The sequence below is a fragment of the Chionomys nivalis genome, chromosome 17 (genome assembly GCF_950005125.1).
Source record: "Chionomys nivalis chromosome 17, mChiNiv1.1, whole genome shotgun sequence".
Taxonomy (NCBI): domain Eukaryota; kingdom Metazoa; phylum Chordata; class Mammalia; order Rodentia; family Cricetidae; genus Chionomys; species Chionomys nivalis.
In genome coordinates this window covers 59,991,342-60,009,473 of record NC_080102.1, presented here as the reverse complement: position 1 = coordinate 60,009,473, position 18,132 = coordinate 59,991,342, and the positions used below count along the sequence as shown (strand labels likewise).

The 18,132-nt window shown below is 50.8% G+C and overlaps 1 protein-coding gene across 3 annotated transcripts; it reads left to right on the top strand.

The window, feature by feature from the left end:
* Positions 1-1,035: 1,035 nt before the first annotated feature.
* Map3k12 (mitogen-activated protein kinase kinase kinase 12) lies at positions 1,036-17,959 on the top strand. Of its 3 annotated transcripts, none has more exons than XM_057792491.1 (14): positions 1,036-1,227; positions 11,865-12,343; positions 12,946-13,129; positions 13,302-13,493; positions 13,714-13,872; positions 13,965-14,123; positions 14,354-14,462; positions 14,643-14,752; positions 14,844-14,960; positions 15,046-15,183; positions 15,293-15,917; positions 16,081-16,151; positions 16,229-16,482; positions 16,895-17,959. In XM_057792491.1, exons 2-14 carry the CDS (start codon positions 11,899-11,901, stop codon positions 16,906-16,908), a joined length of 2,577 nt encoding a protein of 858 aa, XP_057648474.1. In that variant the 5' UTR covers positions 1,036-1,227; positions 11,865-11,898; the 3' UTR covers positions 16,909-17,959. The 3 variants fall into 3 exon arrangements, with proteins under 3 accessions (XP_057648474.1, XP_057648473.1, XP_057648472.1); XM_057792490.1 differs by having other exon boundaries at positions 16,274-16,490; positions 16,895-17,958; XM_057792489.1 differs by having other exon boundaries at positions 1,037-1,227; positions 16,229-16,490; positions 16,895-17,958.
* The last annotated feature ends 173 nt before the right edge of the window (positions 17,960-18,132 follow it).

Here is an 18,132-nt window from a genome sequence, read left to right as displayed (position 1 = left end):
GAGGGCGGGACGGGGAAAAGATAGGGTCCGCTTCTTGAGAAAGGGTTGTGATTGGCTGAGGGGGCTGCTGGCGTGGTTCTTTTGCTGCCCCAGAGGATGGGCCTTACCTGGCCACCCCCACCTCAGAGCTCTGGGGCTCTCGTAAGTTTTTTTCAGAAACTGCCTCCCCAGGCACCAGTATAAGTCCCTAGCACCTCAGGCCTCCGTGTTAAAAACCTGCTGCTATTCTGTGGCGTGTCTTTGCCGCTCTTCATTAACGCAAGCAGCCTGTCGGGGGTTGCGACTCTTTAGATAGGCCCTAGTGAACCTTTCTTGAACTGTCCGGGAACCTAGGGCCCGAGAATCATTAGATGGATCCTCTGTTGTGTTCCTTGGTCTCAGCTGAAAGAGCACGAGAGTAATTAACGAACTAAAATATGCGCAAAGTACTTTTGGATCCCCAAAGTCTTGATACCATCAGGGTGAAGGATATAGGGGAAATCTTGTGACCTTGGACAGAGGAAGAAAGAGACACCACGAAAATCGTGATTCAAAGAGTGTTTTAAGAATAGCTCTAGGAAGAGATGTCTTGCTAAGAAGGTAGAAGATTCTCGGAATGATAATGAGGGGTCATCCAGGAGCTCTGATGTGGTTAAGAACTTAGGACTGGGTGGATTCCAATGGGGTGAACTGAGCAGTGACAAGACCAGCTGGCGATACTGGTCTGAGAAGGGGGCACAGCCAGAGCGTTGTACGCTGAGGAGCTGCTCTCTCGGGGTATAGGAAAGAGTCTGTAAGACAGGTCACAAGGGGTTCCTACAGAATCCGCATAAGGCCCAAAGTGGGACTGCCGTAGGTCACCTCCAGGAAGGAGGCACAGAGCTTAGGCGAGCCAGAAACGAGCCTGGAGCGCGCCGGATGGCAGCCGCGGGCTCCTTTAAGAGGCCGGCGGCTCCAGCGCAGCATCCCCCGCTCAGGGCGTGTCCGTCCCGGGGGGCCAGGGGCGGGGGCCTTGGAAGGAGCGGGAGTTCAAGTCGAGTGAGGACGGGGCTTAGACTAGGGGGTGGGGGCCAAAAGCTGGGGCTGACATCCGAGCACCTGAGCTCCACACGAGCATCACCGGTGACAGCACCCCGGGTCCGGTGGAGGGCAACGGGGGGAGGAGGGGAGGAGGAGGAGGCGGGAGCAGCATCCGGAGCCGAGCTGCAGCAGCGCCGCCTTTTGTGCTGCGGCCGCGGAGCCCCCGAGGTGAGAGCCTGGGCGAGTCATGGGGGTGGGGGGCAGAAATGGGTTCGGGTCTTGGGATCCTGGGGTGGCGGAAGAGTCGGGATACAATTGTGGCGTGGTGGGGGAGGAGGTGACTGAGGATGCTGAGCCCGTGGGATGAAGGAACTGGGTACCTGGACCCGACGCCTAGAGATAGCAAGGAGCGGGGCGAAGCTGAGGGATGCGGCGGCCCAGTTTTGAGACCAGAAGCCTCCAACGCTGTAATGGATCATGTGGGGGTGAAGATGGCCAGGGGAAGACTTAAAGAACGGCGGGCAAGAGCACGTCCTCTTTTCTCCTCATCCTCAAGACCGAGAGGGAAGGGGAAGGGAGAGTTGTGGCCCTCTCCAGGGAAGGGAGGGAAGGGCAAGGCCTAATGTACCCACCGTCCCCCTCCCCCACACCTGCACCTTTCAGGCTCCACCTGAAAATTAGGCTGCTCCTATTCCTGCATGCCCTGGCGGGGTTTCTCTCCCCTTCCATCTGTAATGCTAATGTTTCTAATCTCCAGCTGTGGCATTCCCTACCATCCAGCTGTTGAACCCTTCCCCCATTTGTACGTGGCTTTCGGTCTCAGCCGGCTGTCCTCTGGCTTCCCTAACCCACTTCCCAGGTCAGACACTACGAAACCACCACCCCCCCTTTTTCACACACTCACCAAACTCCTTGGCTTACCACGTTGATAGCCAAGGCTTTGGCTGAGGGTGGGCTCCGTAAGCAGTAGTAGGGAATGGAGGGAGGAGCCTTGCAACTTTGCTGCCTTTTTGGCCTTCAATCAAGAGAAAACGCACCTGAGGTCTCACACACCCCAAACCCCTGCAGCCACAGTGGGCGCCTCACTCTCATCCTCCTCTCCCAGTTCTCTGGTTGCCTTCCTTGGCTCTGCTCTCAAAGCTTACACCAGCAGCAAGCATTTGGGAAGGAAAGATCCCAGGTGCCCCCTGGGCCTTTCCTTACAGACACTGAAGTTTCCAAGTTCAAGAGCCCTGCCCCCTCTTGTCTCACATTTAAGGAGGGGAAGGTATCTGAGGCTCAAGCTAAGCCCCAGCCAACTGTAGGCTCCCAGGAAGACCCCAAGGTCCAACACTCATGAAGTCTGCCACATTGGTAGAAGGTGTGATTCCAAATTACCTAGGTTTCTTCAAGTAGAAAAACCCTCTAAAAGGCAGTTACTGCCAGGTTCTCAGGGGAGAAGTGTTGGTAAGGTGATAGAGGACCCTAAATTCTAGCACCCCCTTCTGCCTCGTGTTGTCCATGTCTAAGGAGTAAGAGAATTGGGGACGCAGCTTTTCTGTCCTTGTATGGGTGCAAGTAGTATGTTGAAAGGGTGCCCGCAGAGGACATGGTGACTTAGGAGAGTTTGTCCACTTGCCCCCAGAAAGCCTGGTCATGTGTGCATTGGGAGACGGGCAACACCGGTCTGGAGGATAGGGAGCTCCAGGATAGAGTCCCTGACCTTCAGTTTTATTTGTTTATTTGTGGCATTAGGAATTGATCCCAGGGCCCTACACATTCTGGGCAAGCTCTCTACCGCCAAACTACATCATCAACTTATTTTTTACAGATTTTATTTTGAGACACAGGGCCACTAAGTTGTCCAGTCAGGGCTTGAACTTTGAATCCTCCTGCCTCTGCCTCCTAAATGAGTGGGCCTTTGAGGCCTGTGCCAGGAAACCTGGGCAGGCTGCATTTTCCTTTGCTATTTTTTTTTTTCAGCTCTTGTTTTCCACCTTTCTTCCTGTGTCCTCGGTGTTACCTCTTGTTTTGAGGAGATAAAAGAAGCAAGAAGCTAGCCCGGTGCACCGTGGCCGATGCCCGCCTTTAATCTCAGCACAGAGGAGGCAGGTGGACAAGTGGATCTTTGTGACTTCAGGACAGCCAAGGCTACAGATAGGGGGGTGTGGCTCCATTGGTAGAGGGCCTCCAAGAAGCCATGGCAAAACCCTGCAGAAAGCTTGATGTGGTTCACTTCCCTTATCCCGCACCGGGCGGAGAGGAAGAAGATCAGGAGCTCATGGTCATAGTCAACTACTTAGCAAGAGCAAGCTCAAGGCCAGTATGGGTGGGTGACATAAGAAAAAGTTATTTTACTTTGTGTGAAACGTAATTGCTGTTTATAGAGAGCATCCTGTGTGCCAGGTACTGGGCCAAGAACTTTTGGTTACCTCAGTAGTTCATGTAACATTAAGTTACACTGTCATCATCTGAGCTTTAGGGATGAGGAGATTGCAGTGAGTTAGCCAGTCTTGGTGGCACAGTTCGGTAATCAGTGAGCTAAGTAACTGATAATGCCAGAAAGATGAAGGGTTTGAGAGATGCAAGAGTGTCAGAGCAGGAAGGCGAACACCTGGTCTGTAATGGAGTTCTGGGCTAGCCAGGGCTACAGAGTGAGAGCTTGTCTAGGCTAGCCAGGGCTACGGAGTGAGAGCTTGTCTCTCCAGAAACAACAACAAACCAGTCATGTGATGAGAGCGAGAACTGGAAGCCAGGCATGTCCCACTGGCCTTTGCTTTTACCCGCTGCCCCTTAGATGCAGAGACAGCTTTGTTAGCAGGTCTCATACTGCAGGGCATCCAGCCCATCAGAGCAGAGACTTGGTGCTGAGGCCTGTGAGTCCCCCATTCCTAGGCTAAGGACAGAAATGAATGGATATTACACATGTCTTATCTCTTTTCTGCAATTAAACATGTAAAAGCAAAAACGTCACATTTTATATTAAAGGAAGCTCAAAATTATTCCTCAAATAATATAGATAAACCTAAAGAAGAGAATTGATAAACTGTGTGCTGGTGCATGCCTGTAATCCCAGCACTTAGGAGAAACAAAAGGTATTCATGTCCAGCTTGGCCTATATGAGACCTTGTATTATTTAAAGAAGAAAAAAGTTGAAATATCCATAATTTCACCTGTCACCTTTTTAAGACAAGGTTTCACTGTGTAACTTAGGTTGGCCTTAGCCTCTGAGTTTACAGGTAGGTCTCAGCTCATGTGGTTACTTTCAGATATTTTGATGCTAATTCAGTCCTGGTGCTGTGCATTCCTTATAGTCCCGCTTCTTTCAGGCCTGACTTACGATGGGGAGACCCTGTGGCCATGCCGTGCCATGCTGCTCCTGCTCGCTGCCTCTCTTATCCTCCTGAGCGAGGCCCCAGAGGGAACCAGCTAGGGAATAAGGATGAGGTGCAGGGCTCCGGACCTTCCCTCAAGTTTGCAGAGGCAAAACAGCAGATCTGGAGCCTGCAGCTTGCCCACTCTCATGTGACCACTGAAATTATCATTGATCCTAGCAGAGCAAAAGGTCTGAGACCAAATCTTCCTTTTTTTTCTGGTTGAGAAGAGCTGGCCTCCCTGCAATCCACAAAGAAAGATCTGGTGTCTAGCTAGGTGGGAAAACAGAGCAGAGCCAGGAAGGAGGCAGGCATGCCCAGCCCCTTCACCAGCAGGCATGCCCAGCCCCTTCACCGTCCACCTTATTGGCAAAGGGATGATAAAAAGGAGCCTCAGGAACTGAAGTGGCAAGAACCTAGGGTTCTGTGATCTCCACTTCTCAAAAGCCAACTCCCTTTTCACGGCCCCTAAGAGAGTGGGAGTCCTTTCCAGCTTGGAAGAGCTCTGGGGTAAGACCATGGGTCCTGTCAAGAGGAAAAGTAGCCGGCGGTGGTGGCGCACGCCTTTAATGCCAGCACTCAGGAGGCAGAGGCAGGCGGATCTCTGTGAGTTCGAGGCAGCCTGGTCTACAAGAGCTAGTTCCAGGACAGGCTCCAAAACCACAGAGAAACCCTGTCTCGGGGGGGGGAAGGAAAAGTAAACCATAGGCAGGCCACAGGTACAGCAGCCCTCTGTCCCTCAAGGGTCTCAAAGCATGCGTGGTAGAGAACCAGGATTCCCATCACAGTCACTGAGAGGGAAATGAGGTCCAGGAAGGAGCAAGAGCTCACCTGCTACAGCCTTGCAGTCTCCTCAGGCAGGAAGCCTGAGAGGAATGAGGAGAGGTGAAGGTGACTTCCTGTTGTCTCCAGACATCTCCCGTAGTGGTCAGGGACCACTCTGTGCCCTCACAGCCCGGCACACAGGCACTGTCCACATTTGTCCCGTGGTTTAGTGACTGACAGAAATCCCTGCTCTGTGCCCCCAGGCCCTGCATAATTGATAGCCAGGGAGACAGGTCCCCTCCCCCAGGGTGACCCGACCCATGGGGGGGGCAGTGAGACACAGCTGGTGGGTCAGGAATAAAGGAAGCAGAAAGGGGACATTTGCTGGGAAAGAGGAATCTCCAGTTTACCATGGCTCCCTGGGGTCCCTCAACTCTCCAGTCTGTCTTCTTTCAGGTCAATCTAGAAGAGCTGTCACTAGCCTGAGGGGTAGGGGACCCAGAACATGTCTAAATGCCCTGGGTGTCATCTCTTGCTTCTCCAGCTGTTCCCACTGTCCTAAAAGGTGAGCAGGTGGAATGGCTTCTCTGCTCCCCAGCTGCTGGCCCTGGATACCACAGGGCCCTCTGGGGCTGCCCGTGTGATCTCAGCAAGGCAGAACTGCAAACTGATTCTGAGGATGGCATCCTCTGTACGATTACACCTGGTTGCAGTCCAGATGATGCCAAAACCATTTTTAAAATCTGATGGTTTGATTCCTAAAACTGGGCTTCTAGACAGGAAATAAGTGTGGAAAGGGAAAGGCCTTGTGTGTTACTCATCTCCTGTTCGTCTCCATCTTCCCAGGGTTTCTGTTTTCAGGCCACCCTCCAGGTTTGACGCTGTTGGTCAATCTCTTCACCCAGTTCTTTTGACCGTCCATTTCTTAACTTCTGTGTGGTACTGTCCCCCCACCCCCACCCCAAGCAACCCTACGAGTCCTCCCGCTCCCGTTCCCTTTTCCTTCACCAGATACCCAGCCCAAGTATCTGTGCATGAGGGGGTCGGAGGAAGGTGAGCTTCAGGGGACACAGGTGGGGCCAACAGCGAGCCCATACCTGAATGCAGGCGGCCAACATAGCCTCCACCCTTAAGCCTGCCCAGGTCAGAGGCGGGCTCCGGCGGGGCCCCGCCCCTGCCTCGCGTTCACGTGACCCTAGGCTAATCTTGTCCCGATGACTTCACGGGCCCAGTCGTCATGGTTACGCCGCAGCGCCCAGCCCTTCCCCCAGCCGGCTGTGCTCTCCCCCTCCTGGACCCCTCTTGCTGCCGCGCCCCCAGCCCGCGGCACGTGACTGTCGGGAAGGAGGTCGGCAGGGGAGGGGGAGCTGTGGCCGTAACCCCTTCCACTCCACTTGCCGCGGTGCGGTCACTGGTGTCAGGCGGTCCAGCAGGTGGGCATGCGAGAGCATGCGAGAGCCCCAGCCTTGGGGCCGCGGTGAGAGGCGGAAGTCTTAGGGTCGTTTGCAGGAAATTCTCTGTGTGTTCGCAGGCTGGTCTGTGTTGGTAATTTACGTTACCGTAGACACCTTCGCTCTCGAAGCCGCACATTTCGTGGGATATGTTGGCAATTCAGAGCCTGTGGTTCCTGGTTTCTTGACCTCGGTTTTCTCTAGACCATAAGAAGACCAAATACGCCTTACTTGCTAGGCTGTTCTGAGGATTCAGGGAATTGAGACACACGGGGCGTGTGTGACCCTAGGTGGGTAGAGCAGTGTTTCCAGCTCAGCTCAGTGTTTCCGAGCCACGAGGTTGGAGGCTCAGGGCCTTGCCCACTCAAAAGGACTTTAACCAGACAGGGTTGGGACTGCATGGAAGACTTACAGGTGGAAGTGAGACTTGGTGACTGTGGCGCCACCAGCTGGTTAATACTTCTGTACCTGTGCTTTAGTAGGGCTAATAATTCCAACTGTATTTGTATAATTTTTAGCTTCTTAATTTCATATTTTTTATGTGTGTGTGAGCCTGCATGAGGTTATGACACTTGGCACTATGGCAGGGCCTTGGTTTGTGAGCCGCCATGTGGATGCTGGGAACGAACTCCAATCATCTGCAAGAATAGTAAGCACTGTTAACCCCAGCCATCTCTCCGGCCCTTTGGTAGATATTAATTATACCTAACCATGGGTTTCATTATATTTTAATATTTGTATATAATGTATTTGATCATCCATATTCCCCATAACCCTTGTCCCATCTTCCCCCACATCCTATGTATTCCTTCCCAACCAATACCCCTTCCATTGTCTCCTCCCCTCTTCTTCCCCCCACCCCCCCGCCACAGAGTTTAATTAGGTTTGCTAATAGGAGCCTCAATTTGGGTTAATTTACAGTGGCATGGGCACCTTACCAATGGGGCTATACCATCAAAGAAAATGTCTTTCCCCTCTCTCCCAGCAACCATTAGCTGCATTTATAGTTTCTGTAATAGAAGGCCAGAGGCAAGGAACGATCGGTGTGGTGTAGTGAGCCCTCCATACCCAAGGCTGCATGTGGACGTAGCCATTGTGCAGTCTTGTGCTTATAATCACCGTATCTCTACAGGTTATGGGCTTTTTGTTTTGTTTTTCCTAGACAGGGTTTCTCTCCTTTGTAGACTAGGCTGGCCTCAAACTCAAAGAGATCAAACTCTGGTGTTTTGTTTTGTTTTGTTAAATATTTATTATGTATACAATATTCTGTCTGTGTGTATGCCTGCAGACCAGAAGAGGGCACCAGATCTCATTACAGATGGTTGTGAGCCACCATGTGGTTGCTGGGAATTGAACTCAGGACCTTTGGAAGAGCAGACTTAACCGCTAAGCCATCTCTCCAGCCCAACTCTGTTTATTTTTAAAACAAAGTTTCACTGTGTAGCCCAGGCTGGCCTGAAACTCACTGTGAAGCCAGAGACTTTCAACTTCTTACCCTCCCACTTCCACTCCATGCTCGAACTACTGGTGTGTGCCAGTTAGGTCCCTTTCTGTGCTGCTGGAGACTGAACTCAGGGCCCTTCCTTGCTATGCGAGCACTCTCTGGTGTTACATTGTGGCGACAGTGAACTGCAGCAGTCAGTTTATGCTAAAGACTGCACACATAATAACTTTTGGGAATGTTCACATTGCCTTTGGACACCCTAATTCAGAACCCTGATATATCTTGATGCCCAGGGTTGCCTAGCTACCAACATAAGAAGCCACTAAGGGATCCTACACAAACAAGGCTGATGAGTTTTATGTTTTGGATCTTTGAGAAGCTGAATGGAAAATCAAGAGAGAACTTGAGAGTCGTTCATCCTCAGCCAGGTTCTGAGAGCTAATGAGGCTTCAACTAAAGCAGTAACAGGACTAGAGAAAATATTGACAATGTGTCATATTTAACTTTTAAATTTGTTTATATTTACTTACCTTATGAATGTTTTGCCTGCATGCGTATATGTGCACTATGTGGGTGCCTATTGGATCCCCTGGAACTGGAGTTACAGATGGTTCTGAGCCATCATGTGAGTGTGGCACTCAAACCCAGATCCTCTGCAAGAGCAACTGACAACTCTGAGCCCAGCCCAGTCCGTAGTATTTTCAAATGTACTAGTCACAGGATAAACGGGGGTGCTTGTTACCTGCGCAGACCCGAACCTAGCCGATACACACAGTCTTCAAGAAAAAGGGCTGCATAAGCCAGGCGGTGGTGGCGCACGCCTTTAATCCCAGCACTCAGGAGGCAGAGGCAGGCGGATCTCTGTGGGTTCGAGACCAGCCTGGTTTATAAGAGTTAGTTCCAGGACAGGCTCCAAAACCACAGAGAAACCCTGTCTCGAAAAACCAAAAAAAAAAAAAAAAGAAAGAAAAAGGGCTGCAGATGGTGCTAGGCAAGCTGAGAGCGTCCTTTATTCCTGCACCGTGCTCTGAGCCCTCTCCACACTGTCCTTCATTCCCTGATTAGAGGGAACACTAGCAGCAAACCTCATGTCTCATTCTTTGATACCCACAAAACACGGGGCTGGGAGAACAGTGTGACCCTTGGTGTCCAGTTCTGAAGTGAGTCTGGAAAACTGGGAGAGTTTGCTGTGCCTGGACGCTAGTTGTGCTCCTTGTGTAACTGGAGAAATTGACACACAACTGTCATTTGCCCGAATCAAATGTGAAATTAGTTTGTTGGTATTGTTTTTATATGTGCCAGCTAGGGACGAGACCCAGGGTCTTTGCCTATTTGTATGGCTCTGTGTTTCTTTCTCTGAAGTAGGGGTTTATGTAGTCCATGCTGGATCCTCTTGCTGCTGCCTCTCAAGTGCTGGGATATGGGGATTATACCACTAGGCCCAGCTGGATTTCTAGATGTTGTTTATTTTTGGAGACAGACAGAATCTTATGTAGCTCAGGCTGGCCTAAGATTCAATACTTAGCCAAGGATGATCTTGAATCTCTGATCTCTTGCCTCCACCCACCACATGCTAGAGTTACAGGCCTGTGTGCCCTGCCCAGGTTGATGCCATCCAAGGCCTTTGCATTCCAGGCAAGCACTCTGCCAAACTAAGCTGCGTCCTCAACCCATTTGTTCGTTCTTTCTTTCTTTCTTTCTCTCTCTCTCTCTTTTTTTTTTTTTTTTTTTTTTTTTGGTTTTTCGAGACAGGGTTTCTCTGTGGCTTTTGAGCCTGTCCTGGAACTAGCTCTGTAGACCAGGTTGGTCTCGAACTCACAGAGATCCGCCTGCCTCTGCCTCCCGAGTGCTGGGATTAAAGGCATGCAGCACCATCGCCCGGCTCCCAGTTGTTTTTTCGAGACAGGATTTCTCTGTGTAGCCCTGGCTGTCCTGGAACTTGATCTGTAGACCAGGCTGGCCTCAAATTTAAAGATCCATTTGCCTCTGCTTCCTGAGTGCTGGGATTAAAGGTGTGCACCATCACCGCCTGGCCTAGACTTGTCATTTTAATGTTTGCTATTTAGCACACAGCTATGAATTGGGACATATTTCTATTGCCTGGAAAGCTTAAACTTGGTTTGGAGAGCTGGGGGGGGGGGTTGGAAAAAAAAAAAGAGATGAGCCCTCTTTTGACCTCTAAGATGCAGCTGAAGGTCAGAGCCTCACACCATCCCTTTTTCCCAGCTGTTGAGGGGCTAGCACAGCTCTGTGGTTGTTTCTGGACGAGGTAATATCCTGTTGGCAAGCACTAAGTGGTCACCTGTAAGCAGAGAGGAAAGAGAAGGGCCCAGATGTGAGTCCTGAGTTGAGTGTTCCTGAGAAGGCTTCGGGTACTGTTAGCTAGGAATACATATTCAGTGTACATCACATTGGTGTTTTGCCTGCATGTTGACTCGGGAAGCCCAGGAACATTATCTGAGTGTCTGTGCAGAAAAGCCTGCATGTATGATTCAACATGAGGAAGGTCTCTGTGTGTTGCCACTGTGTGCCTGAGATTGAGATCCAGATAAAAGTGTCTGACACCCAGGCTGGATTTAGTGGTGCACACCTTTAATTTTAGCACTAAGACAGGCAGGCAGGTCTCTGTAAGTTCAAGGCCAGGTTGGTCTACACAGAGTTCCAGGACAGCCAGACCTTCATCAGGAGATACTATATATAAAAAAATAAAAATCTGCCTAGGCTTTATGGTGGTTTTTTTGTTTTGTTTTGTTTTTTGTTTTTGTTGTTTTTCGAGACAGGGTTTCTCTGGTTTTGGAGCCTGTCCTGGAACTAGCTCTTGTAGACCAGGCTGGTCTCGAACTCACAGAGATCCGCCTGCCTCTGCCTCCCAAGTGCTGGGATTAAAGGTGTGCGCCACCACCGCCCGGCTATCTTTTTTTTTTTTAAAAAAAAAAAAAAAGATTCATTATGTATACAGTCTTATATCTGTCTGTATGCCTATAGGCCAGAAAAGGGCACCAGACTCCATTACAGATGGTTGTGAGCCACCATGTGGTTGCTGGGAATTGAACTCAGGACCTGTGGAAGAGCAGCCGGTGTCTCCAGCCCTTGATTTTTTTTCCCTCCTTTTTGGTGTTTTGAGACAGTTTCTCTGTAGCTTTGGAGCCTGTCCTGAAACTAACTCTTGTAGACCAGGCTGGCCTCGAACTCGCAGAGATCCACCTGCCTCTGCCTCCTTAATACTAGGATTATAGGTGTGTGCCACCACCGCCCAGCCAGCCCTTAATTTTAAGATTTATGTGTTAGTATTTTGCCTGCAAATATGTGAGTGCACCGTATATGTACAGTGAATGCCTGATGAGGCCAAAAGAGGGTGTTGGAGCCCCTAGATTTGGGATTTCAGATGGTTGAGCCATGGAGTAGTGTTCTTAACTGCTTGGCTTTCTCTCCAGGCCTTGCTTTCATTTTTGATTTTGCCATGCCGGGCATGAAACCCAGGCATTCAGGTGCATTAAATGTTCTCTGTAGCTTTGGAGGCTGTCCTGAAACTAAGTCTTGTAGACCAGACTGGCCTCGAACTCACAGAGATCCGCCTGCCTCTGCCTCCCGAGTGCTGAAATTGAAGGCGTGCGCCACTGCTGCTGGGCTCTTTAACTTTAACCAGCACCTGAGTGGGTTTGTTACTTCTCTTTGCCTGCTGATACTCAAGTATATTATCTGTATATCTGTCACTTGCATCACTTCATAGATACCAAGAGGAAGCTCAGCTGAATCAGGTTTCCCATAGTGACAGGCAGGCTAACTACAGCTAGGTACTGCGAGCTCTTTGTACTGTCTGTGGCTGACGGCCCCTCCCTCAATTTCTCACAGGGCCCGCTGCTCCGCACACCTGGCTCCAGAGGCCATGGCTTGCCTCCATGATACCCGAACACCCTCCCCTTCCTTTGGGGGTTTTGTGTCTACTCTAAGTGAGGCTTCCATGCGCAAGCTGGATCCAGACACTTCAGACTGCACCCCTGAGAAGGACCTGACACCTACCCAATGTGTACTTCGAGATGTTGTGCCTCTGGGTGGACAGGGCGGGGGAGGGCCCAGTCCCTCCCCAGGTGGAGAGCCTCCCCCAGAGCCTTTTGCCAATAGTGTCCTGCAGCTACATGAGCAGGATGCAGGTGGGCCAGGGGGAGCCACTGGGTCACCTGAGAGTCGAGCATCGAGGGTGCGAGCTGACGAGGTGCGACTGCAGTGCCAGAGCGGCAGCGGCTTCCTTGAAGGTCTCTTTGGCTGCCTGCGCCCTGTCTGGACAATGATTGGCAAAGCCTACTCCACAGAACACAAGCAACAGCAGGAAGGTAGGCCAGATCCCGCTTCAACAGTGGTTGGGACTTCCCTACCTCATCAGCTTGATTTCCCCTTTACATGTTTTTTTTTTTTTTTTTTTTTTTTTTTTTTTTTTTTTTTTTTGGTTTTTCGAGACAGGGTTTCTCTGTGGCTTTGGAGCCTGTCCTGGAACTAGGTCCGTAGACCAGGCTGGTCTCGAACTCACAGAGATCCGCCTGTCTTGGCCTCCCGAGTGCTGGGATTAAAGGCGTGCGCCACCATCGCCCGGCTCCCCTTTACATGTTTGTTCTAGTGCTGGTATTAAACCAACACTACATGCTAGACATGTGTTTCACTGCACAGCTGAGTCTTCAGCTCTTCATTATCTTCTCCCATTGTGCTGAGAAGCTGAACCCAGGAATTTAGGTTTTATGCATGCTAGCCAAGTCCTCTACAAATGAGCTACACCCCTGGGTCCACCCAGTTTCCTACAAGGCTACCCCAGTTATTCCCTTCACTAGTCTTTAGGCCTACATTGTCTCATCACTGACATATGCACCCAACCCTTGAGTGTCTCACAGGGCCTTCAGTGCAGATCTTTCTGAGCCTGTGGCACTATGCCTCCTACCCACAGACCTTTGGGAAGTCCCCTTTGAGGAGATCCTGGACCTGCAATGGGTAGGCTCAGGGGCTCAGGGTGCTGTTTTCCTGGGACGCTTCCATGGGGAGGAAGTGGCTGTGAAGAAGGTTCGAGACCTCAAGGAAACCGACATCAAGCACCTGCGAAAGCTCAAGCACCCCAACATCATCACTTTCAAGTGAGGTCCAGGGCAGGGGCTGGGAACACCGTGCTAAGCCCCAGAATTCCACTCACCTGGGCATGTATCTCCCATTCTCAAAGGAGACCCCAAACAAATGGTCTGGGTGGGAATATAGGTCCATAGGTGTCCACACTGAACTAATCAGTGACTTCACCTGTCTGGCCCCCAGGGGTGTTTGCACACAGGCTCCCTGCTACTGCATCCTTATGGAATTCTGCGCCCAAGGTCAGCTGTATGAGGTGCTCAGGGCTGGCCGCCCTGTCACTCCTTCCTTGTTGGTGGACTGGTCCATGGGCATCGCTGGTGGCATGAATTACCTGCACCTGCACAAGATCATTCACAGGGACCTTAAATCCCCCAAGTGAGTAAGCAGGCTGAAGGCTGAGGTGCATGTAGGTGACCTTCCCCTGGCAGGGACAGCACATTTCAGGTTCTGTCCTGAGTTCATCTGAGAAACTTCTTCCAAGCAACAGTCGTTGGAAGACTGTGTTAGGTGTCCCCAACAATATCATAAAGACAGTAACAGCAGTTAAATGGGGTGTGGAGGGACATGGATACTGGCTGACTACACTCTTTACCAGCATGCTCATCACATACGACGATGTGGTGAAGATCTCAGATTTTGGCACTTCCAAGGAGCTGAGTGACAAGAGCACCAAGATGTCCTTTGCAGGGACAGTGGCCTGGATGGCCCCTGAGGTGATACGCAATGAGCCTGTGTCTGAGAAGGTCGACATCTGGTAAGCATCAGGGTGGTACTTCCAGGTTTATACAGATGCCACACAGGACCTGTGGAGGGAACCCTCTGAATGATGTCCTCTCTTGTCCTCAGGTCCTTTGGGGTGGTGCTATGGGAACTACTGACTGGCGAGATTCCCTACAAAGACGTAGACTCCTCAGCCATCATCTGGGGTGTAGGAAGCAACAGTCTCCACCTGCCTGTGCCCTCCAGCTGCCCAGATGGTTTTAAAATTCTGCTTCGCCAGTGCTGGTAAGGATGGCCTGGCTGGCAGACTGGACTGACCAAGTCGAGGAGCTAGAGAGTGACGGAAAGCCAGCACCTAGAACCCAGATATCTAGGCTGAGAATTCATTGCAAAAGCAAGTTTCCTGACCCCTCCAAGGTCCAGGACCCAGGATGTGAACAGGCGGTCACAGGACTCATTCTGGGAAAGGCAGCTCTAGTTCCTTTCTCATCCCTCCCCACCTCTATTCTTTCTAGGAACAGCAAACCACGAAACCGCCCATCATTCCGACAGATCTTGCTGCACCTGGACATCGCTTCTGCCGACGTGCTCTCCACACCCCAGGAGACTTATTTTAAGTCCCAGGTGTGCTGTGGGTGGAAAAACAATGGATGTCTGACCCTTACAAACATGGCAGAGCCTTTGATAGTACAGGAAATCTGACTCAATAGATGAGTTCTCTTAGAGACAGATGTAGAGGACAGGGTCTGTGAGGTTACAGGGACACAGTCCTCACCCCCTCACCTCATGTCTCTCCATCCCTAGGCAGAGTGGCGGGAAGAAGTAAAACTGCACTTTGAAAAGATTAAGTCAGAAGGGACATGTCTGCACCGCCTAGAAGAGGAGCTGGTGATGCGAAGAAGGGAGGAGCTCAGGTATGTGCCTACTCAGTAGGAACCATTTACCACAGCCCCAGAGAAGGGGCACCAGGGCAGCTCACTCTGCGACAATCATATGCCCGTTCAGACATGCCCTGGACATCAGGGAGCACTATGAACGGAAGCTGGAGAGAGCCAACAACCTGTACATGGAGCTGAATGCCCTCATGCTGCAGCTAGAACTCAAAGAGAGGGAGCTGCTCAGGTAACTAAGCCCCTTAAGCACCTCGTCCCTGGTTTTCACGAAGCTACCCAACTTGGGAGACCTAATGAGGTGTCCGGATCTTTAGGCGAGAGCAGGCTTTGGAAAGGAGATGTCCAGGTCTACTGAAGTCACACCCTTCCCGCGGCCTCCTACATGGAAACACGATGGAGAAACTCATCAAGAAAAGGAACGTGCCACAGAAACTGTCACCCCACAGCAAAAGGTGACTGCACAGGACTGGCAGAAGGGAAGCTGGCAAGGCAGTCTTTGTCTTTAGTGGGGAGGATTTTATAATTGTTGATCTCGACCTTGTTCTTTCCTTTTCCTACCAGGCCAGATATTCTCAAGACAGAATCTCTGCTACCTAAACTAGATGCAGCCCTAAGTGGGGTGGGGCTTCCTGGGTGTCCTAAGGGACCCCCCTCACCAGGAAGGAGTCGTCGTGGCAAGACCCGTCACCGGAAGGCCAGTGCCAAGGGCAGCTGTGGAGACCTGCCTGGGCTTCGAGCAGCTTTGCCACCCCATGAGCCTGGAGGACTAGGAAGCCCAGGGGGCCTAGGAGTGGGCCCTTCAGCTTGGGATGCCTGCCCCCCTGCTCTCCGTGGACTCCACCATGATCTTCTACTGCGAAAGATGTCCTCATCATCCCCAGATCTGCTGTCGGCAGCACTGGGAGCACGAGGCCGAGGGGCCACAGGGGGAGCTCGGGATCCTGGCTCACCTCCTCCACCCCAGGGCGATACTCCTCCAAGTGAGGGATCAGCTCCTGGTTCTACCAGCCCAGATTCACCTGGGGGAGCCAAAGGGGAACCACCTCCACCAGTAGGACCTGGTGAAGGCATGGGGCTGCTGGGAACTGGAAGGGAAGGGACTGCAGGCCGGGGAGGAAGCCGGGCTGGGTCCCAGCACTTGACCCCAGCTGCACTGCTGTACAGGGCTGCTGTGACTCGAAGTCAGGTAAAGTATGGGGAAGTTCCTCCTTTCCCTTTCTTTCGTTAATCTCCCTAGGGGTCCAAATGCTGTAACCCCACCCAACTATGTAACCTTCCCCAATTCTTAATGACTTTGGTATTTTTGACTGGTTTACACACACACATACACACACCCATCTCTACTGTAGAAACGTGGTATCTCATCTGAAGAGGAGGAAGGAGAGGTAGACAGTGAAGTAGAGCTGCCCCCCAGTCAGAGGTGAGTGCTGGTATAATGGCATCTTTTGCTGTGGGAACTGTAAAGGACAAAAGCTGTAACCATGCCTCAATGTTTAGGTGGCCTCAGGGCTCCAACATGCGTCAGTCACTATCTACCTTCAGTTCAGAGAACCCGTCAGATGTGGAGGAAGGCACAGCTAGTGAGCCTTCCCCCAGTGGCACACCAGAAGTTGGCAGTACCAACACTGACGAGCGGCCAGATGAAAAGTCTGATGACATGTGCTCCCAGGGCTCAGAAATCCCACTGGACCCACCTGCCCCTGACCCAGAAACCAGCTCTGTGCCCGTGCAACAGCAGGATCTACTCAGAGGTGAGCAGGTGAGTCACGAGCAAGCGCCAGACACTGAACATAAACTGGGAGCTGGTACCCAGTCATCTGAAAATCTTTAGGGAAGACAGCTGTACAGGCTAGAGATAACTTAGACACTTAGCCTTCAAACCACTTAAGTTTCCAAGCCAGTTTCTTCCATAGAAAAGAAAACAAATATCCATATAAATGGAATGAAACCAACAGTTCAGAGCATCCAGTATTGGTGTCTGATGTTCAACTGGTAAACTATAAACTGCCATCAGCAAAGCATCCCATCCCTAAAAGTCTATCTGGCAAGTGCCTTGAAGCACGATCTAAACAACCTATAAGCAGTAAGAGAAAAACCTCCAGTGTTGACTGAGGGCCCTGAAGGAAGCGGCAATGCTCACGGCATTTCTACTCTTCCTCACAGGGCCCCAATCCTGAGGACTCAGACTGTGACAGCACTGAACTGGACAACTCCAACAGCATTGATGCCTTGCGGCCCCCAGCCTCCCTTCCTCCATGAAAGACACTCTTATTCCTTGTATATAGAGAAATATTTATATAAATAATATATATGCGCCACATAATCAACAGATAGACGGGGCTTTCTTAGCCTTAAATCAGGCTTGAGAGTGAAGGAACTCCCCGTTGACCAATCACAGAATAAGTCCTAGGGACACTGGCAGCTGTGGAAACGAACGATCCCAAGTACTACCCTAGAGCTATGAGGAAAGGAAACCGGTCCCTTCTTGCTTCACCCCATTCCTTATGTTCAGCAAGCGTCTAGGCAATAGAAAAGCCAGGCTTGTCTCTACACTGTCTACCCCTGAACACTGGGGGGCAGGAGAGGATCCACTTAAGACTGCACTTTTATTTTCCATTTACTGTTTACACATTTTGCACTTGGGAGGAGGGAAACTAAGGCTGGGTCCTCCCCTCTGAGGTTTCTCAGGTGGCAATGTAACCCATTTCTTTGTCCCTGTTTCTCTGCCCAAGCCCTGGCTTAGGGCCCAGAGGCAGTTAGAAGACTGATGGCATGTGATGGCTCATGTGATGGCTCAGGCTGAAGAGCTGGGGAACTGGGGTGCTGTTAAAGTCCCTACTATTATCCTGGTGCCTGGTAGGGGTGGGGACTGTCTTATTGTAACCCCTGTGAACAACCCTGAAATATAACCACTCCATGCAGGCCCAGCTGTCGAGGGTTTTCTTGGTGAATGAATGCAATACATGGTTAACAATCTTGGATTTAAGAGTTTGATGAATTTGGACAAATTACTTACTACTTTTTCTAACATGTCAAACTTCAACATTCTAAGTTAACTTTTCTAAATTATTTCAGGACGAGAATATAAATGGTTAAAGAAGGCCAGCTAGAGTAAGAATAAGGGGCAGTCACTCCCAGGCTTACTGTCAACCAGATACACATCTGTATGTATATGTGCGTGCTTTATATATGTATGTGTGTATACATATACGTATATACTCACGTATGTATGTATGTATACACACACACATCTTCCTGGCCGAGCTGCACAGACACACCTGTTGCTCTACAATCCTAGGGTGAATGTATATAACTGCTGTCCATTCCTCATGAACAAATCTTCTAAAGGCCACGCAAAATTATGGCAGGGAAAGACCAAGAGCAATTAAACAAAAGAACAA

Coding starts and splice junctions, on each gene's coding strand:
- Map3k12 (XM_057792489.1), top strand. CDS start 11,899: ATGGCTTGCCTCCATGATACCCGAACACCCTCCCCTTCCTTTGGGGGT. Junction 13,130..13,301: donor CCCAACATCATCACTTTCAA/GTGAGGTCCAGG, acceptor TCTGGCCCCCAG/GGGTGTTTGCACACAGGCTC. Junction 14,961..15,045: donor AAAGAGAGGGAGCTGCTCAG/GTAACTAAGCCC, acceptor CCGGATCTTTAG/GCGAGAGCAGGCTTTGGAAA.